The sequence below is a fragment of the Cyprinodon tularosa genome, unplaced genomic scaffold, assembly GCF_016077235.1.
Source record: "Cyprinodon tularosa strain WSP-4 unplaced genomic scaffold, ASM1607723v1 ctg56, whole genome shotgun sequence".
Classification (NCBI taxonomy): Eukaryota; Metazoa; Chordata; class Actinopteri; order Cyprinodontiformes; family Cyprinodontidae; genus Cyprinodon; species Cyprinodon tularosa.
The window spans coordinates 2,395,497-2,417,752 of NW_024039296.1; the positions used below are offsets into that span (position 1 = coordinate 2,395,497).

At 37.9% G+C, this 22,256-nt stretch overlaps 1 protein-coding gene across 2 annotated transcripts in view; it reads left to right on the forward strand.

The window, feature by feature from the left end:
- Positions 1 to 22,256, forward strand: part of fa2h (fatty acid 2-hydroxylase) — a 46,346-nt gene that overhangs the window by 22,226 nt on the left and 1,864 nt on the right. For both annotated transcript variants that reach the window (XM_038305558.1, XM_038305559.1), the window contains exons 2-6: positions 11,163 to 11,288; positions 16,348 to 16,490; positions 18,923 to 19,023; positions 19,104 to 19,276; positions 19,437 to 19,689. In XM_038305558.1, coding sequence (XP_038161486.1) covers positions 11,163 to 11,288; positions 16,348 to 16,490; positions 18,923 to 19,023; positions 19,104 to 19,276; positions 19,437 to 19,689 — 796 coding nt within the window. The remainder of the gene's footprint in view (positions 1 to 11,162; positions 11,289 to 16,347; positions 16,491 to 18,922; positions 19,024 to 19,103; positions 19,277 to 19,436; positions 19,690 to 22,256) is intronic.

Consider the following 22,256-nt stretch of genomic DNA (forward strand, 5'->3'; position numbering starts at 1 on the left):
CGGTCGAAGGCTTTGGGACTCCAGTGACTGAGAGTTAGAGCCAAAACTCCCAAATGGAGAAATAATGAAACGGTGGTGAATCTTTGCAGGAGTTGTTGACCTACCAAAACTCCAGTGTAGATCGACATCCTATCTAGCAGCTCACAAATGAGCCCAGAATAGCTTTCAAAGCACTGCGGGCCCCACTTACAAGCAAACTGTGGTTTGTGTGGTGTGATGGTACCAGGCCACATCGCCGCCCCACTCCAACTATCTCCTTTGTTTTCTTCATTCTTTCATACTGTTGCCTTCTCTTCCTCCTGGAACAGAGCAAGCCTTATCATTTATTCTCCATGCTTGTTCTCTCTGTAAAGTGAACTCATTGGTGCAAATATGAAGACAACTTGTTTTGTTCCTACAAAAGAAGTTTAATTTAATTATAATTAATTTTCTGAGATCTTAAATCCACTTTAAAATTGGGTGGATATCTGTTGGATTAATACTGAAGTCTCAACATTGTCCTCTTTCATTATGATCCAATCAATGGACGCTTTCTTAGCCTGACGATAAATGGAGCGATGTGGATTGAGAGTAATGTCAACATTGTTGGCATACCACCCAATGTCTAAGCTCTCGCCTGAGGAGTTTACTCTGGCACTCCTAAATCCTAATAAAGTGATGAAAATCTCTTCCTGTTTTTTTCTGCAAGAAAAATGCCCCCCTAAAAAAAATATATATATATTTTCTGGCTTTTTATTCTGACAGTAATATAAAAGTATGGGAGCTATTACAATATAGGCTTTAAGAGCAAATGTCCTTGAGATGGAGAAAGATGAGTGAGAGAGAGGATCATTTCAGGCTGAATAATTTGCTCTGTTTGCCTGTTTTTCACTCATAAAGCTAAATAAAGTGTTGGATGTATGTTCATAGTAATATTTTAAATCCTATACCGTGTTTACATAATTTTTTTTGGCGGGGAAAGGTTGAGTTCCTGCCGTTCGTCTACACCACATTGGCACAAGTTTTCTCCTTTATGGCTCCTAATTGTAAAGTTTTAGTTTTAGTATGTTTGTATGCATGCACACGTTGGGTTTTTGAAGAGCAAACCCTCTACTAGTGGTGTTTCTACTAGTGTTTGATTCATGCAGTTATATTAAAAATTTATCATATAGATGTTTTAATAAAAATGGCAAAAAAAAAACAATCATGTAAAAGGAGCCAAGGACTCTAATGCTTACTTCTTTTTATTGTACTTGTCTTTTATTCAGTTCTGTCTTTTTATGGGTTTACTGTTTTTTATATATGTTTTATATAAAGCTTAGCACATTGACATTACTTTATTTCATTTACTTTTAATGTGTTTTGTGGATAAACTGATATTGCGGTTTTATTTTAAGTGTGCATTGTGGAGTTTCTTAACCTTTTGGTATCTATAAAGAGGAAGTTTCCTGGTCTTCTTACTATGCTTTGGTTAGAAGTTTGTAATAAGAGTTTTTATTATGAAAATCTTGCTTCTTTTGGTTCAATAAGTTGCTTAACCCATGGTTATTTTTGAGGTGGAAGTAATCTCTGTTTGAACAATCATACTGCTCAGAAATGTTTATTGGAAAGTAAAGCAAATAAAGGTAACGAGAAATAATAGATTCAAGGGCAGTTTGTAAGTTTGACCAAATGTTATCAATTACTTTTAGCAAACTGTACTATATAGATTCATTTCGTATGAAATTGTGTAATTTTTGTTTTGCACTGACTGAGGCTGCAAAAATATCCTTTTTCACCTCCAGTTGACTGCTGGGCTCAGTCCGTTGGGGGTTGGTTCCGCCTCTCCTGCCAAAAGAGTCAGCCATTCTTAGCACCATAATGAGGCTTACAAATTTAACCAATCAAGTTGTCTTGGCTTGTATATCACATAATTTGAAAAGAAACATTTCAGTTTAGGGTGTTTGAAATTTTCTTCTAAAAGCTTGATTCTGATTCACTGTTAGCTCGACTCCCTCAGGAGAATCTCTCCTAAATTATTTAAATCCTGACCCTTACCTGGGTTTGGATAACTGGAAGAGGTTAATGTGAAATGGTTAGGGTTAAGGGAGTGGCAGCCCGGTGGTTAGGGCATACAGGGCATAGAGTTTGGAGCCCCACACCATTAACCCCACACTGCTCCCAGATGGCAGCCCACTGCTCCCCAAGGGAATGGGTTAAATGCAGAGGTAAAGCCTCCCCTTTGATAGAGAGATTTTATGAGACTACTGTTGTAATTCAGTATTTTATAACCAGTTACTTATTTAGCTTTTATACAATGATGGATTTCTCTTGCCCTGTCAGGTGTGTGCAGAGGTCCTGGGTTTGTATCTCAAGCAATCCCCCAACTTTGTTACAGAACAGCTGATGGGTATATAAAAAAAATAGGAAAAGACTAAAAATAGTAAAGTAAAGTATTTAGGTTAGAATCTAAAGGTCATTGACAAAGACCAGCAATATTACTCTGTGAAGTCAATCAAACGAACATTTCTGAACAATCTTATTTAGACTTGTTAGAAAAATGCAAAATAGTCAGTTATGTCAAAATAATGAATGCAAAGTAAAGCACTGGAAAATATGAAGTAAGGTTTAGAAGGAAAGCCATGTAGCATTGGGATGCAGCAAGTCAGTGACTCAAATATCAGATTTTTTGTATTATTTTTTTTGTCAGTAATAGCTGATTGATTAAAACCGTTTAAAAATTGATTCCTCACCAACAGAAATGCAGAATAAATGTTCTTGTAGGGTACAGTTCTCAGTAGGCTGGGTCACACTAGGCCAGGAAATGAAACTGTTATCTGTCACTCACATTCAGTTCTGGTTAACAATTAATTTTAAAATGTGAGAAACAAAGTGAGCTGTAATGTTTGTTGCCTCTGTGTCAGGCGTTGAGGGACTTGAGGGAGAAATTCAACTTTAAAGCCACATCTTCTCACAGGGAAATAAATGTAATGGTTTGTACAGTATCTCTACAATTACTCTTCTTTATGATACAAAGGAAAGAAAAAAATAGATATCACCTGGTGGCGTGGTTTTAGATTTGCCTAATTAGGAAGTACGGATGCATTATTATTTCTGCCCCCCCCCCCCAAACCCTCTTACAGAAAGAGAAAACAGCCTCTCAAATATGATATGCAAAGCCAGTTCCCACGTGACGTTGGACTCTGCTGCAGGTACAGGTGCTGGTCATAAAATTAGAATATCATGAAAAAGTAGATTGATTTCAGTAATTCCATTTAAAAAGTGAAACTTGTATATTATATTCATACATTACATACAAACTCATATATTTCAGATGTTTATTTTGTTTAATTTTGATGATTACAAATGACAACAAATGAAAATCTGAAATTCATCATATCAGAAAATTAGAATATTACTGAAGACCAATAAAAACAAAGGATTTATAGAAATGTTGGCCAACTGAAAAGTATGAACATGAAAAGTATGAGCATGTACAGCACTCAGTATTTAGTTGGGCCTCCTTTGGCCTGTATTACTGCAGCAATGCGGCGTGGCATGGAGTCGATCAGTCTGTGGCACTGCTCAGGTGTTATGATAGCCCAGGTTGCTCTAATAGTGGCTTTTAGCTCTTCTGAATTGTTGGGTCTGGTGTATTGCATCTTCTTCTTCACAATACCCCATAGATTTTCTATGGGGTTAAGGTCAGGAGAGTTTGCTGGCCAATTAAGAACAGTGATACCATGGTCCTTCAACCAGGTACTGGTAGCTTTGGCACTGTGTGCAGGTGCCAAGTCCTGTTGGAAAATGAAATCTGCATCTCCAAAAAGTTGGTCACCTGCAGGAAGCATGAAGTGCTCTAAAACTTCCTGGTATGTGGCTGCGTTGACCCTGGACCTCAGAAAACACAATGGACCAACACCAGCAGATGACATGGCACCCCAAACCATCACTGACTGTGGAAACTTTACACTGGACTTCAAGCAACGTGGATGAAGTGCCTCTCTTCTTTTCCTCCAGACTCTGGGACCTTGATTTCCAAAGGAAATGCAAAATTTACTTTCATCAGAGAACATGACTTTGGTCCTGTTTCTCTTTAGCCCAGGCAAGACGCTTCTGACGCTGTCTGTGGTTCAAGAGTGGCTTGACACAAGGAATGCGACAGCAGAAACCCATGTCTTTCATACGTCTGTGTGTGGTGGTTCTTGAAGCACTCACTCCAGCTGCAGTCCACTCTTTGTGAATCTCCCCCACATTTTTGAATGGGTTTTGTTTCACAATCCTCTCCAGGGTGCGGTTATCTCTCTTGCTTGTACACTTTTTTCGACCACATCTTTTCCTTCCCTTCGCCTCTCTATTAATGTGCTTGGACACTGAGCTCTGTGAACAGCCAGCCTCTTTAGCGATGACCTTTTGTGTCTTGCCCTCCTTGTGCAAGGTGTCGATGGTCGTCTTTTGGACAACTGTCAAGTCAGCAGTCTTCCCCATGATTGTGTAGCCTATAGAACTAGACTGAAAGACCATTTAAAGGCTTTTGCAGGTGGTTTGAGTTAATTAGCTGATTAGAGTGTGGCACCAGGGGCCATCAATTTTGAACCTTTTCACAATATTCTAATTTTCTGATATGATGAATTTGAGATTTTCATTTGTTGTCATTTGTAATCATCAAAATTAAACAAAATAAACATCTGAAATATATGAGTTTGTATGTAATGTATGAATATAATATACAAGTTTCACTTTTTAAATGGAATTACTGAAATCAATCTACTTTTTCATGATATTCTAATTTTATGACCAGCACCTGTATGTCCTGAATTGGCTGCCATGTGAGAACCGCAGAGATGGATCTATAAGGTTTAATGGCTCAACAATTATGTCTTTCTTATCATAAAGTGTAAACATTACAGAGAGTTTAGCCAGGATTAGACTCATTACAACGCCTGCTATTTAATGCTGTCCTGAAAAAAAAACAAAAAAAAAACAGCTCAACTGTTAAAGAGCAGGTTACCTTTTACTCCTGGAGAGAAAAGTTAACATCAGTGCATGGTGGTAGTTTATGTAATATAAACTATTAAAAAAATTATAATATTAATACTTTTTTTTTTTTTTTTTACCTTGATGTTATCTATCCTGCAACACGTTGGCTGAAGCTGCAACTATGAGGTGTTTTAAAAAAAGAGAATGTTTTTTTTTCTTCATCCCACATATCGTAATTTTGTGAGATTAAATTTTGATCCTCCGGTTATATTTGCCGCCAGCATGCTAATGAAACGGTCCAAACCATAACATCGTGGAGTAAATTAGTAAATGTGTAACTTTGACCTAAAAAGAAAAAAAATCAGCAAGGTTAATTTCTGTTCATACTTCTTTAGTTTAACAACTGTACGGGTTTTAGGGATATTTACAGCATGATTGGACTGTTTAAAGCAGTTCAGTGTCATTGGGGGAGTGGGGGTTGGTGTGAGTCGGGCTGTAAGGACTGAGAATTTAGGAAATTTGAGTTTTTAAATTTAAGTTATTTTGGTAGGAAAAATAGTTATAACCTGGCAGACTGATTCTTCCTGCAGTTTATTTATTTATGCTTTAACAGATTTTTTTCTAGCCATTTTTTTAATGTATACTTTTTAAGTCAAGTCCAAGAAAAATTAAGGTAAAAAAACAAACTTTAGAAGCTAATCATATTACCCTGAAAAGAACATGGAGGGAGAACCTTACTGCTCGGTTATATATTTAAATGTTGTTAATAGTGCAATGGACAAGGGATAGATAAAAACAAAACATCTCTATGTAATTATTTTATTTCTGGAAACTACCTGAAGAGTCGTTTGGTGTAATAACCCACATTATGATCTAATTTTGCCTTTATCTTTGATTCTATTTCACCAACTTTTGGTGGAATCAATGCAGAGCTTTTTTTAAATTTATTTGCTTCTTAGTTTAATAACGGTGCCAGTAAAGTTTTATTTCTTTCTTAATGTTTTTGGTCTATGAGTCAGCAGCACATGACTTTGTTCTGATCATCTTAGTTTGCTATCACATTGTGGTCCTCTGCCAAAAACCTCAAAAACCCCTTTCTCTTTTAGTCCAGTCATGCTGAATCACTCAGTGTGGCCAAAATGTCAAGGCTTTTACATGTTAGTGCTTAAAAACTATCAGTTACTGTGAAAGAAGATGACTGACAGGCAAAGCTGGCTGGGTTTTTTTTTATTAGTGATTAAATAAAAACAAGTGAGCAGTTTAGTTTTAGCAACTCAAAGCATTTTAACATATAAAAAATATGCTTGTGTTATTTTTGTAACTTTTAATCAACAGCTACAAATGAGTATACTCTACTGTTTTCTGTCTTCTGATTGGAAGATGTATGTTTACGTTTTGTTAGGCGCTTGGAGGATGATTCTGCATTGTATGAGTCATTATGCAACAATTTATACTCATGTAAGCTTCATGTTTTTTACACATTTACAGTGAATTCTTTAAAATCTTCGGATAGCAGATATCCGGCAGTGCTGGGTTGTAAAGTGTGTGTTTACCTGTTCAGCAGGAACAGCTGTGTCAAACGTGCATTTAAATGTTGGTATGTATGCACCATGCTCTATAATCAGTCCTTTCTCATTACCTTCATCATTGAAAAAGGTGTTTGGTTGTATTTTATTTAATTTATTTATTGTTTGTTTAAATAGTTTTGTTCCAGTCCTCACAGGATTTAACCATTTCTAAAAAATAAGACCAGTCAGGATAAAGGATATTATCAGGTTTATTGGGTTCAAAAAAGCAGCTTTATTACTCAAAAAGATACAAATATCAAGAAGTAAAATAAAAAAAAAATGAATAATAAAAAGGAAATGAAACTTGGTAAACTGTCAAAAATAGAATTACCAGAAATTAGGTCATAAACAGTCAGTATTCATTAAATCATTTTGTGAATTTCTGCTTTAAGACATTTCTTGTCTTATTTTCTTTCACATCATTTAAGAATAGTCGAATAGATGAAAGTAAGTGTGAGCTGCTGCTAGCTATAGCTTTCAGAGTTATAAATGACAAATTCTTTCTGACATGATGAGTAATATTATAAATTTGTGATGGGATGATCAGATTGGTATTAAATTAATTTATCTCTAAATCGTCACAGATAAAGTTTAATTTCTTGGAATCAGAGAGCATTCACAGTATTTAGGACAAGTTATAGATCTGAACTTTTCACTAGACCGTTGTAACATCTTGAATCTGTCCCTCGCTGCAGATTTGCTGCTGTTTTTGAGATAGTTTTCCTTTTGAAGGGCCAGTTCTCAAACTAGTCCATCTAACTCTGTAACATTTGATTTTTGCCTAACATCCCTAAGTTGACCTCATTTAGCCAAGGGACATCGTCCACACGTTTTCTTCCACTCTGAGGCAGTTATGTGAATGGAAGGCGTGCTGCCGTATTTTTTTCCATGTGAAGAAGCTTTGTGCTTCATACCTTACCAGACAAGCCGTTCTTGTTGGGTGTTTTTATAAGTGTCCCATTATTACCATTTGCATAAAGTGTCCTATTGTTCTCTCATGACCTTAAGCATGTATGTTATGCTACATACAGGAGCTGTTGATTTTTTTTTTTTTTTTTATGTTTGGTTTCACCTTAAGATGAATTTCAATGTGTTCAGCTTGTAGATAATCTTTATCTTTATAGAAAGAGTAGCAGTGCTGTTGTTTCTCCTTGTTGGCATTATGCTGGCACACGCCTGTATGCTCCAGAGGAGCAAACCATCAGAGCCTCTTTTTATAGAGCTGGTTACGCTGATGAAAATCTGTTTATTAAGTGAACTGGATAAGCAGTGCCGAGCGGGTGTTTTCCATACTGACTCCAAGGGAAGAGGCAAAGGTCTACTTACTCTGCATTTTTGACTTCATATTTCATAACGATGGGTAAAAGTGGTTTGTTAGCCACCGATGTTTTATAACCAATCGTCTTTATCATTGAATTAATATCACCTAGCAATAAGTGCTTGTATTATTTTATGTAATAGTTTGGCTCATGTTCCTTTCCAATAAATGTAATGCTCCTTGTAAATCAGAGGCTCATTAAAAACCTTCCTTGTGATCTACCTCAAACCTAATGCTGCTTTGATAAAAAAAAAATTAAGAGAAAAAAAAAAAGCTTCTCAGATTTCAATGAAAACCCGGTGTGGACATTTACATCTCCAGGTTTGCCAATATTAGCCTAAAGCACCACGAAGCCGGTTGACGGCACCCTTCCCGAGTCACGTTTGTGTGCTTATATGTATTAAGTGGGATGAGGTGGAGCTCATTAAACAACACTGGGGCTGTTTCCGCGGATACAGAGGGCGTGTCGCTTTATTACTCTTATAAACAGAAAATGGAGAGTGCTTATTTCAGCTGGGGTCGTATGTGGAGATAAAGACCCAATAAATGTTTGTAGCTAGCCTCCATATTCTTTCTAAACAACCCAAAAAACTCATCTGCCGGCTGGATTCAGGGTTTTATAGACCTTCTCCTTCCTTTAGGTTCACTAAGATGTGCATAAAACTTAGTGGAAATTTAATTTGCTCATGATTAGAAAGTACTTTTGAGAGATTTTCATGACAAGGCTTCAAAAGGTCAGGTGTCAATGAATATAATATAACCTAACAGTAGGCTTTAATTTAGCTTAAATCTGTTTTTATTTTAGTTCTATTTAAATCCATTAGCATCCAGTTGATGAAAACTTGCATAAGACATCAAATTCATACATAAAGAAATTTATAAGTAAAGAAATTCATAAGTAAAGAAATATTTATTTAAATAAACAGTAGGTGTTAAATTTCAGAACAAACTACAGCTGACTCTCAGTGCTGTCACAGCAGTGTGCGGATAACTCTGACCTACTGTTGGATTTAAAGGCTTTACAGTCGCAGCATCTCATAGAGTTAATAAGCAACTTTGTTTTATTCACTCTCCCACTGTGACGTCTTCCAGTCCCTGGATGGATTTATTCAGCCATCCATTCAGATGTTCTTCAAGGTTAATTTCTTAAAGCCTGATCTTGTGATGCAGTCTATTATTCCCCCACAGGAATGCTCACACACCCACACCTAAGAGCTGTTTAGAGTGACATGTGGGTGGAAGCGAGTGTGTTTGAGGAGAAACCACACACAGGAAGAGGAACATGCAAACTCCATGTAGAAACCTCAGCCAACTATCAAACCCTGCTAACATCTTTGCTGCTGCAAATCCTGGATCCTATTAAAGTGGCTGCTATACATTATAAAATTGAAGTTTTGGATTAACACTTTTAAAAACGGGTAAAGGAAAGAGCCCAAAATTTCTGGAGTCTGGAAAAGCCCAGAAGTATTTCTGTAGTAAATTCTGCTGCTAGCTTTGGTGTTTACATCTTTTTTGCTTGTTTCCTAAACATTCATTTCTAGAAATACTCTTTTCAATGTTAAAATGTTTTAAACCTGTTGGGCTACATTAGTGCAGATATGATCATTTTCAGTCCAGACTAAGAGGAGATTTGGCTCATGTGATTTTAGAGCGTTGTTACTGATAAAATAGCTCAAATGTCGATCTGGGATCATCGTGTTCATGTTTCTTTAGTTGCTATTTTTCTGTTTTCTGTGGCAGAAGAGTGAAACCAATTACTTCTTGACATTTAGTTTTTCAATAAGGTTAGTATAATAATACCAATATTATTAACTGGACAGATAAAACCAGAAAATAACCTAAATGAGCCTTTCTTGATTTTGTATCAAAATCTTGTGCATTGTTGTTTAGTCTTCCACTGATCTCAAAGTAAAGCAGCTAAAATTGTGATTAAATGCATTATTATTATTTTTTACATTCAATTAGTAGAAGAAATGTTTTTATAGTGGATCAGTAAAAACACAATGTGTTTCCTACAACTTTCTCTGAATATTGTGGCATCCTGCAGTAACCCCTGGTTGTTTTGTCAGCTGTTGGTATTTAGGCAAATCACTGTTGGTTATAAGGCTGCTTAAAAGTTCAGGCTGACATGTTGTTGGTTCTTTTTTATGACTGTTTATAGGAAAATGTAAAAGGAATATAACATTTTTCTAACAAATCTAAATAAAATTGTTCAGAAATGTTAGTTTGATTGACTTCACAGAGTAATATTGCTGGTCTTTGTCAATTACCTTTAGATGATAACCTAAAGTATTGAGGAGTACGAGGGTGTGATGTTTGCTGGTTTTTAGCAGGTTGTGGTTCAGACTCTAAAGCTGACGATCTTTTTGCTTGGCTAGCTGGTGGTGAATGGGCTGGTCGCTCTGGTTTGTTGAGGAGCAGATGGAGTTGTGCCAACACCGCCAAGCTCATAACATACTAGTTGTGAGCCAAGCTCACAACTCACTTTTTCAGCTCACAACTAAAAGAGACACCCTCTGAGGTGTCTCTTTCTTTGGATCTGACCAGGATGCTTTATGGAGATCTTAATTGGGGGATTTTTTGGCCACATCTCCCTGGGAGGAGACTGCAAATCTTTTTTCTAAACAGGATTAGGGAAAGACTGGATGACTAGATGTCCCCTTTTGAGGAATATCTGTTAGTGATGTTAGCACCTTAATCTGAATCTGTAAATAAGGAGAGAAAAGAATCTCAGTAAAAAACTTCAGTCTAGCCAGATTTCCTCCTATGCTTTACTCTAATTTCTGTAGGAACCTTCCAGTGAGACAGCCATCCTAATCAGATCAGTAAAGGGACAGAAGTCTTTGAAACCTGCAGTTTTTGGAGCATCAGCGCACACTCTAAATGCACACATCAGGTTTCTGAGAAAATATCTCGTCTAAGCGGGCTTTATTTAACGGACTCATTCTGCTGCTGTAAAACATGGCAACCAGGACAGTTGTTGGAGCTGCTCAAAGGTCAACGGTTGTAAATTTAAAATGATGGCGGTCATAAGCCGCAGAGATGACTAATACCTTTTACATTCAGGAGAGAAGAGCAAAGGTCAGAGTGGACCGAGCAAACAACCGGAGTCATTACAAACATGCTTCATCCCGATCCCAACACTGGAGGGACGGATCACTCTTAGATAATCACTTATTTTATGTGTTTTATTCAGTTTTATATCTATGCATTATTTTTATTTTTTCCCCTAGTTTTACAAATAATTTGTACTTAAAAAAAGACTCATTTACACATTGTCCTTCTGTTACATGTGATCACCTGCTAAAATCATCCCATTTGTCCTGTTTCCCTTGCAGACTCTGAGGGAGAGAAGAAAAGCCAATGAAGAGACAGAAGAAAAGTCTGCAGATAAAAACAACAAGTTGCAAGAAGAGGATGAAGACTCTCCTCACAAGCTCTGCAGCTCTGTGGATCTAGACAAGGTGAGTTTCAAGCATTTTTCCTTCATGCTCAACATTGGTCCAATTGCTTTACAGTGGGTCCTACAGTAAGAGAAGAGCCCCAAAGGAAGTGGAGGATGTCCAGTAAGAAAAAGTGGTCAGCAGTTGATGATTGCTCGTACGACTGGCTGCATAAAAAGCACAAGAAGTAGATTTCTGTGCATTCATCGAAGTGACAGTTTTGTAGTAATTTTGAGAGTTAGAAGCAAAATTTTTATGAGAGCTGCTATTTCCGACTTTCCTTCCAAGCATCCAGGTCTTCCAACTTCCATGTTGTTTTTTGAAGATTTCTTTTGGAGTTTTTTCTGCCAGTCTTCACAGAAAAGAGGTCTTTGAGAAGCGTTTTCATTGGAGATGATCTTTAACAATCAGAGCTTCCTTTAGTTAGATGAGGCCAAAGCTGATATTTGGAAAGAGGCAATTTATTATCCAGTTTTCATTTGTCTGTAGAAACCTTCATGCATTTTTTGAAAAAGATCATAAAGTAAACGTATAGATCAGTCTGTCCTGTGTATAGAAATGCATTTGTTCCAGAACTCTTTATTTCAACAACTTAATGTATCAAAAATATATTTTGAAATAAACTCTTGGTTTTTCTGGGAGCGGCATGAGGGGTGGCAGTTTAGGTTATTTACCTAAAGTATACCTTAGACTCTAGGAAGAGGAAAAAGAAGCAAGGAAGGAAGTTAGGATGTAACGTAAGGAAAAATTAAGGAAAAGAAAGAAAGGAAGGAAGGAAGGTAGAGCAGGATGAAGACTGGAAAGGAAGAGGGGTGTAACACCAGGAAAGGAAAAAGGTAAGAGAATAGGGAAGGAAGACATGAATAAATTAAAGTGTGGGTGGAAGGAAGGATATGGATGCACCAGTATAGTATGATAAGGAAGGAAGTGTGGTTGGTTAAATGGGAAGCAAGATCAGATAAATAAAAAGAACTGAATGGAAGAAAAAAAAAAACAGCTGAGGTTCATTGGATAATGTTTAAAAAACAAACTTAATAGTTTGTGACTGTGGAAATGTCCAGACTCCACACATCACTTTAAAATGTCACAAAGAAATTCTGGCTGCTTGAATTGAAAGAAAGAAGAGATCAAAAGGTGGTTTTTCAGTTTTCCACTGTACTGTTTCTGCATCAGTCTTCACCACTAAGATTGCTGGATTCAGGTAAAAACAAACAGTCGATCTGGTTGGAGGGAAGTGAACAGCCATCAGGTCATTCACCCAGGATCTTTTCAAACGGCTACCGTTTATTTGTAGTCCTTAATGTTCTCACCCTGTTAGAGGCATGTGCTAACATGTGAAACACACAGGCTACTACACAACAAGGTTTCATAAGACTGGTTCTTAATGCAGCCTCAGGTAAATGTCTGTTAACATGGTTCACCTGAAAGTGAGATTCATTCATTCATTTACGTTGTCCAACCTGTGTGTTTTTCCACTAGCTGCTGCATAACCAGGTCACTGCATGCCTCCCTGTGCTAATGACAGATTCAACCCGTCCGTCTGGATCGTTCTGTCTCCAGGCAGCAGTGTATTAAATAAGATGATTTCTCTAACCGTTAAGGACATCAGCGAAGGCGTGGCCTACTCCCCAAAGCGTCTGTTTCCAGCTGTGCCCTGGGCTTTAAGAACTGATGAAAAATCTGGTATCCTGATTCTGCAGGTTCCCACATCCATCCTCACTCTGTGACACTCCCTTCACAGAGACGTGCTGTGGTTTCATTTCATCAGGCCCGGGCTAAATCTGTCTAACTCTGCCGGCTTCCATCAAACTCCAGAGGTGTGGTGAAGCAGTTGGGCCGCTGCTGATGCAATCAGCTTTGCATCTATCGAAAATCTTCCCTTTGCCAGCTGTGTGACATGTTTGTCCTTCTGTGAGTGCATGCCTTGATGCATGGATAAGTTTCCGTCTGTTGTCTCACATCAGCGTTCAAATTAGCAAGCAGACCTCACCTTTTAATTATCAATGATTAAAATAATGCAACAGGCAGGAGTTGGCATTTTTATCATTAGGTGTATAGTTAAATTTTACACCTTACAATGCTGAATAATTTAGGAATACAGTCTTAAAGTCGTAGGGAAGTCATATTTACATGTCAAATTGTTCTGGCATAAACATGTATATAAACGTACTCTTTATCAGAAGATATTGTCCCAAAAGTTAGAAAATTTCTATTTAAAAAGATACCGTCTTAAAATCTGTGGGGGTTTTGTCGTTATTTTCTGCAGGCGAGTTATTTATATGTCAGCTTGTACACCTAAATTCAGCCAATCATATATCAACGGTCATCTGTCAATTACATTTTTTCGGTCATAGTATCTTGATTCATATGTCACAGCTAATATACGCAGCGGTTGAAATAAGAAATAAGAATCCATTACTTGAGTTACAACCCACTTTCAGCGGGGATGGGCGTCTGTGTCTTCAGCAGGCTTAGAGCTAACAGAATTGGCAGCATTGCGAGGCAAGGGCTTAAACATGTACGGCTGTAAGCCTTCTACACCAAACCAAGCTTCTGCAGCCCTGGCGTCCTCTTCCACAAAAATCTTGTCCCCACTTTCCTCCTTTAAACAAAAAATGTATGACACAGGAGACTCATGCACGACCTCCCGACACAAAACTCTCCTCTTGCATGATTCCGCTGTCAAACTTGCTTGCGAACCTTCCATCACAACAATCCTGCCCCCTTGATAAACGACCATTCACATTCACTTTATTCACCCGTTTCCCTATGACTTTAGATAACAAATACAAAGCTTTAATTTTAACTTGGGATTAACTAGCATATAATGCAAAAAAATTTAAGCGCTATATGATAGCTAGTCCCAAAGGAACAACTGCAGTCACAGCAGATGATTAAATGCTATCAGGATTACAAAGAAAAAAAAATTATAGTCGACTTGGATGATAAGAACCAAGGGTTTTATTTAAGCATTTCTCCTGCAGGTTAAATAAGCTTGATGAAAAAAATCTTAAATTTTCTCATGCCAAAGTTTTATGATCCATTTAACGGAAAGTAAAGCCTTAAAATTGAAACTTTCCACAAATTGTAAAATGACACCTGAAGTCGGCCTCTATGAAGGATCGGGACATTGCGCCTTTTTTAGTGGGACAAACTTCAGTCAGTTCAAATTTATTACCCTTGGAAAAAAGAAGTGTCCTGGATTGTTATGAGATAAATATAGATCCTTTATCAGGATCAACGCGACTGATAAAGAATCTCACAATAGTGATTCTCTGTTCTCCCAGGAAATGAAAGATCGTAATGAAACTATTTCATTTTTAGTGCCTTATTAAAACATTTGGTCCATCGAAACTCGAGGATCCTTCAGAAGCCCAGGAATAAATGCACGTTGTTTTCTGGGAGGTTAAGGAAGGAATATTTACCCCTAAGTATCTGACTGGCCTCCTCTTTTGTTTTTTTTAAATCTCTTTTGAAAATAGAGCTCTTGAGAAGCATTCTGGGATATATCTGCTCGCCTAGTGAACATGGATGCACACTACTTTTCTACTTTTCAAGGTGCATTGTGGGAAATTATGAGTCCATAACTTTTTTTTCCCCACTAGACATCAGGGCACTCGCATAAAACTGCATAACCCCTACATAGTGCCCTATATAGTGGTTAAGGTGGATGTTTGGCCACAGCCTTGGACTTATTGGTGGGACAGACTCTTGGTGGGACGCACATCCCCCCGCTGATTGAACTCTAGCTATTATAATCACTTTCAGGAAGTGGCTTTCAGAGATGTGAGCGCTTTCTTTACCACATGACAATCATTCTCACTTCTGTTTATTTGCTTTTCTTTTTTTCGTTTTGTTACGGTGCAGGGGAAATTTTTCCTCAATGTGATGACTCATTATAAACAAGAAGCAGCCCATATGCAGACCCTCCTTTACCTGCGCATGGATTTGCTCTTTAGTTGCTCAGTTGTTCTGCATTAACTGACCAAAGCTCACGAGGAAGCAGCTGATCTTTCATCAGTTTAGTTTTCACTTCTTCTTTTTCTTCTTCGTCTTTAGTTGAGGATATTTAACGCCTCGTGGCCCCTCCGTTAGAGTGTGATTGAGATTTTGAGATTTTGATTGATTGTTGATGACCCTCTTCCTGCCTGACTCTATAACAATTCCATTGCTGGCGTCTTTTTTACCTTTAGCGTAGAGTTAACACACAAACATCATGACGGTTGGTTGTTCTGGTGCAACACCTGGCTGCAACTTTCCTGCCCAAATCCTCCAGGCAGCAGGGATGTACTTTTTATTCCCCCATTTTTGCTTAATTTATGTTAAAGAAAAGTTAAGTGTTGAATCTGTGAGATATTTGCCATACAACTAATAAAAAAAAGGATTAATGTAATCAAGGACTAACTGGTTCACTAGTTATAAATAAAATTAAACAGTCGTTTTAATGAGGTTCTTTTGTAGATGATTCTGTGTTGAATCACTGGATGCTTATAAGGTAGAATGCTAAGCTGTTTGCGTGAGTTTATTTACATGATGTTCACTGTTGAGGTGGATATGTAAACGACTGCAGCAAACACACTATTGTGGATTTATGTTTGGGTTTCTCTTACTCTATACCGAGGATTGGCACAATACATCACATGGGTTCTAAATGTTGTCTTTAAATGATCTTAAATAAAAGTGAATTACTTTTACTGGTTATGAAACTGGTCCAGAAGTTTAATCTTTGACCTAAAACTGGCTTTTATCTAACATCTAAAAAGTAAAGCATTTCTCCCCACTTCCCTACCTGAAGCTCCTCATAGGCCACAACCAAAGTATGGCTCTCGTGAGGCTGGAGCCATGAAGAGCTTGTAAAGACTTCATAAAAGTCTCTGCCTGCTGGCCTTTGGACTCAGTATTGAATAATTAAAGTATGTTTTATGGGCTGTATTGAAGCTGCGGAATCACAGACAGGCCCAAGTTAAGAAAACTTCCTGAATGAACCATCCCGTTTGGGTTTTTAACTCTCTGCTGCCATCTGCTGGAGAGAAGGTAACGGCCTACGCTGAAATGTTTCCTGTTTGTTGTGTCTCTGCAGGACCTAGTGGACTGGAGGAAGCCCCTAGCCTGGCAGGTCGGCCACCTGAGAGAGAAGTATGATGCATGGGTTCATCAGCCAGTCGACAGACCCATCCGACTGTTTGGGAACCCGTTCATGGAAGCTGCAACCAAAACTTCCTGGTATTGAACGTTCTTTATTACTGCTAACAATGGTACATTTACAGGTGCTGGTCATAAAATTAGAATATCATGAAAAAGTAGATTGATTTCAGTAATTCCATTTAAAAAGTGAAACTTGTATATTATATTCATACATTACATACAAACTCATATATTTCAGATGTTTATTTTGTTTAATTTTGATGATTACAAATGACAACAAATGAAAATCTCAAATTCATCATATCAGAAAATTAGAATATTGTGAAAAGGTTCAAAATTGATGGCCCCTGGTGCCACACTCTAATCAGCTAATTAACTCAAACCACCTGCAAAAGCCTTTAAATGGTCTTTCAGTCTAGTTCTATAGGCTACACAATCATGGGGAAGACTGCTGACTTGACAGTTGTCCAAAAGACGACCATCGACACCTTGCACAAGGAGGGCAAGACACAAAAGGTCATCGCTAAAGAGGCTGGCTGTTCACAGAGCTCAGTGTCCAAGGAAGTACACTACCAGGAAGTTTTAGAGCACTTCATGCTTCCTGCAGCTGACCAACTTTTTGGAGATGCAGATTTCATTTTCCAACAGGACTTGGCACCTGCACACAGTGCCAAAGCTACCAGTACCTGGTTGAAGGACCATGGTATCCCTGTTCTTAATTGGCCAGCAAACTCTCCTGACCTTAACCCCATAGAAAATCTATGGGGTATTGTGAAGAAGAAGATGCAATACACCAGACCCAACAATTCAGAAGAGCTAAAAGCCACTATTAGAGCAACCTGGGCTATCATAACACCTGAGCAGTGCCACAGACTGATCGACTCCATGCCACGCCGCATTGCTGCAGTAATACAGGCCAAAGGAGGCCCAACTAAATACTGAGTGCTGTACATGCTCATACTTTTCATGTTCATACTTTTCAGTTGGCCAACATTTCTATAAATCCTTTGTTTTTATTGGTCTTCAGTAATATTCTAATTTTCTGATATGATGAATTTGAGATTTTCATTTGTTGTCATTTGTAATCATCAAAATTAAACAAAATAAACATCTGAAATATATGAGTTTGTATGTAATGTATGAATATAATATACAAGTTTCACTTTTTAAATGGAATTACTGAAATCAATCTACTTTTTCATGATATTCTAATTTTATGACCAGCACCTGTATGTCCTAAAATACAGCTTGCTGTTCGTTGTTTTCTTATTATTTTACAGCTTTCACACCTTCAAATTGAAAAAAATCTCTTTTTTTTCCTGTATATTCCATCAAATTGTTTAATGAAAATGTTTGAAATTCTGACATGTCAAATTATCCCACAATATTTATAACTGATCCGACCCTTTAATCCTAGCACATTTTAAACAACTTGAACATGAAACAGGAATCTTAAAATTTTGTGCTTCCCTAACATTTGTAAGTCCTAAAAAAGAAAGTTTAGAAGAAAAAAAAAGCAGGATTACGTGACAAGTGTTTGGTCACACCACATCAGAGTAAAACTGCATCTAGTTTAGAGCTTTATTATTTACATGCCTTTGTTTGATCATATTTCACTTGTTAAAAAGGTATATGCAAATCTTTATTTTGGGATCAACTATGTTTCAGTTATTTTATTATATTGTTTAATTTTGTTTTTCTCCTCACTTAAATACCTGACCTTTTACAAAACAATTGTTGATAAATGAAATGAGGAATTATTGAACTAACATCCCACACAGATAATACAAATAATTAGTAGTATTTACAAATATTTTTATTTTATTATGGCGCTTTCATGCCTTGATGATTTAGCCAGCGTATGGCGACGTCCCAGAATCTTCTAAAACGCTGGCATACGCTGAACTTTATGTATTTTTTCAATTTTGGGCGTATACATAGAGTATTCATAACGAGTCCAGAATTTCTGTCCAACGACAGCCTAACTTATTACATAACGCACAGCAGCGTAATGCCCTTAAAATGTTACAAGCCAGTGTCCTGAGGGGGGCAGCAATGAACCCGGCCTGCATAAAAAGCACACAAAGTAGATTTCTCTAAACTTTGCTGTCACGGTATTAACCTAGCTGCTGTTTACCTCCTGCCAAACTCCTATTCAAAACTCATAGGTTTTGGATAAGCTAGACACCTTGACTTATCAGTAACTCACAATTTTAGTGTGTTAATGGTCACGCAACTTACCCGTAACTTATGGCACACGTATGAACATACGCTGGCATACATCAAGATTTCTTGACGTACTTGTACAGTATGTGGACGTGTGACAGCGTGATAGTGTGCACATAACTTACAAAAAACCTACCCATAACTTATCCAACGTACAGTAGCGTTTTTGGCAGCGTTTTGTTTTTTCATACGTTGCTATATGCTGGCTTTAATTGTCAAGGTGTGACAGCACCATAAAAAAAAAAAATGCTAAAATCTGTTTTCATGGTAAATTTTTTCTATAGGTACTGGGTCCCTGTGGTCTGGCTTCCCATTGTCTTCTATCTTTGCTGGCACTGCTACACCACCCTGGCACAGGGCACCACACGGCTGGAGCTTAGCTCAAGTAGGTAACAGCAGCACACCTTGACGCACAGGCTGCATGTAAATGCATCTTCATCTCAGCACGGATGCATTTCTTTACAGAGTTCTCCATCCCGATCCATAAGTACATGTTCCCATTCCTTTTTCTGTTGGGTTGGTCCCTGTGGACGTTCATCGAGTACTGCATCCACCGCTTCGTCTTCCACATGAAACCGCCGGCTCATAACTACTACCTCATTACGCTGCACTTCCTTCTGCACGGCCAGCACCATAAGGTAAAAAAATGGCTTTATGACGGACAGACATGTTATATATATTTTATTTTTAAACATTTCTTTCTTTTGTAATCCCTTCATAATGTATTCATTCATTTATAACGGGACAGTTCACTGATTCCTTCTTTTGCTTCTACCTTCTGTGGCGTTTCTCCCCCAGTCTCCATTTGATGGCTCTCGGCTCGTCTTTCCTCCTGGTTTGGCCTCCATAGTAGTGGGGATGTTCTACATGACGCTGTGTAAGATGCTGCCGCAGACCCTCGGCGTGTCTGTGTTTGTTGGTGGGCTATGCGGCTACGTCGTGTACGACATGATCCACTACTACCTTCACTATGGCTCGCCAAAGAAAGGCTCGTACCTTTATGGTCTGAAGGCTTACCACGTCAAACATCACTTTAAGCACCAGAGATCAGGTGAGGAAACAGTTTGATTATGAAGGTTGTTGTCTCTACCTTACCTGCTGTAAATAGATCTCAGTTCAGATGTGTTTCCCCACTGTAATAAACCTGTTATATCTGTTATAAGCCTCTAACGTAATAAATCATTATAGATCAAACTGCAGATGTGAGGCTGTTCGGCTCATAGAGCAGTCTTTAAAGGGTCTTTATCCGTCTAAAAGAACAAAGTAACCAAAGAGATCCAAATGGTCCAGTCTGGTCCTCGTTCTGAGTAGATCTTAAAGAGTTTTACACCCAAAACTTACTTTTATCGACCCAGATAAAAGATGGTGAAGTCCATGCTGTCTGAAACACATTGGTTTGTTAAAGTAATATTTAAACCTCATTACTTAGCACAGTTACATTAGTGCATTAATGTCCTACTTTTTGGGGAAAACTCCTGATAAATTTCTTTTTAATCATTTTTGTACCAAAGTTCAAAGAACTTGTCTGCTTTGGGTGAAAAAAGATAATGTTAATTAAAAAAAATACAAATTAAGTAGTTTTTATGGTTAAAACATACAATCCTCTGTGATTTAAAAAGCTTCAACATTTTACAGTAGTAGCCATTCAAAATTTCCTCACTTCTTTGTGGGCCTTTGGCTGGTCCTCTACAATTCCTTTTTATACATCAATCCTTCTACTAAAATATTCTTTGTCATGATTTGTCGACATTATGATCTAAAGAAAAGCATCAGCTCCTGGTCAGACACTAATTTAGTGAAAGGGTGGAGTCAGAGTAACAAAAATGCATGACCAGGACAAGGCCAGTGGCTAGAAGTTTGCGGGGATTTGGCTGGGGAGTAGGCTGCAATTCGGCTGAAGTTTGACTGGGATTGGCCATTTTTAAACGGCTGCTACTGTGCAGTAGAAAGCTGATATTTACCAGTAACAATGACTGATTAGCATTACCATGCTAATTCAAAAGAAGGTCCACATTATTCTAAAATGCTTTAAATCAATTTATCTCACTTTTAGATTTCTTCCACAACAGTTCACTTAAAATAAAGTCAAAGAAAAAATGGCATCTAGGCCTAAATTTATAGCTATTTAGTTGTAAAAGTAACAAACTTGCTACCAAGCCATTAATAAATCAGACTTTCTTATAAATTCTGTCAATTTTGTGTTTTATTATTATTTCAAATCCTCTATTTTTAGTTATCAGTTTTTGCTCTTCCCCTTTTTAAAGTATACAGGTGCTGGTCATAAAATTAGAATATCATGAAAAAGTAGATTGATTTCAGTAATTCCATTTAAAAAGTGAAACTTGTATATTATATTCATACATTACATACAAACTCATATATTTCAGATGTTTATTTTGTTTAATTTTGATGATTACAAATGACAACAAAGGAAAATCTCAAATTCATCATATCAGAAAATTAGAATATTACTGAAGACCAATAAAAACAAAGGATTTATAGAAATGTTGGCCAACTGAAAAGTATGAACATGAAAAGTATGAGCATGTACAGCACTCAGTATTTAGTTGGGCCTCCTTTGGCCTGTATTACTGCAGCAATGCGGCGTGGCATGGAGTCGATCAGTCTGTGGCACTGCTCAGGTGTTATGATAGCCCAGGTTGCTCTAATAGTGGCTTTTAGCTCTTCTGAATTGTTGGGTCTGGTGTATTGCATCTTCTTCTTCACAATACCCCATAGATTTTCTATGGGGTTAAGGTCAGGAGAGTTTGCTGGCCAATTAAGAACAGGGATACCATGGTCCTTCAACCAGATACTGGTAGCTTTGGCACTGTGTGCAGGTGCCAAGTCCTGTTGGAAAATGAAATCTGCATCTCCAAAAAGTTGGTCAGCTGCAGGAAGCATGAAGTGCTCTAAAACTTCCTGGTATGTGGCTGCGTTGACCCTGGACCTCAGAAAACACAATGGACCAACACCAGCAGATGACATGGCACCCCAAACCATCACTGACTGTGGAAACTTTACACTGGACTTCAAGCAACGTGTATGAAGTGCCTCTCTTCTTTTCCTCCAGACTCTGGGACCTTGATTTCCAAAGGAAATGCAAAATTTACTTTCATCAGAGAACATGACTTTGGACCACTCACCAGCAGTCCAGTCCTGTTTCTCTTTAGCCCAGGCAAGACGCTTCTGACGCTGTCTGTGGTTCAAGAGTGGCTTGACACAAGGAATGCGACAGCAGAAACCCATGTCTTTCATACGTCTGTGTGTGGTGGTTCTTGAAGCACTCACTCCAGCTGCAGTCCACTCTTTGTGAATCTCCCCCACATTTTTGAATGGGTTTTGTTTCACAATCCTCTCCAGGGTGCGGTTATCTCTCTTGCTTGTACACTTTTTTTGACCACATCTTTTCCTTCCCTTCGCCTCTCTATTAATGTGCTTGGACACTGAGCTCTGTGAACAGCCAGCCTCTTTAGCGATGACCTTTTGTGTCTTGCCCTCCTTGTGCAAGGTGTCGATGGTCGTCTTTTGGACAACTGTCAAGTCAGCAGTCTTCCCCATGATTGTGTAGCCTATAGAACTAGACTGAAAGACCATTTAAAGGCTTTTGCAGGTGGT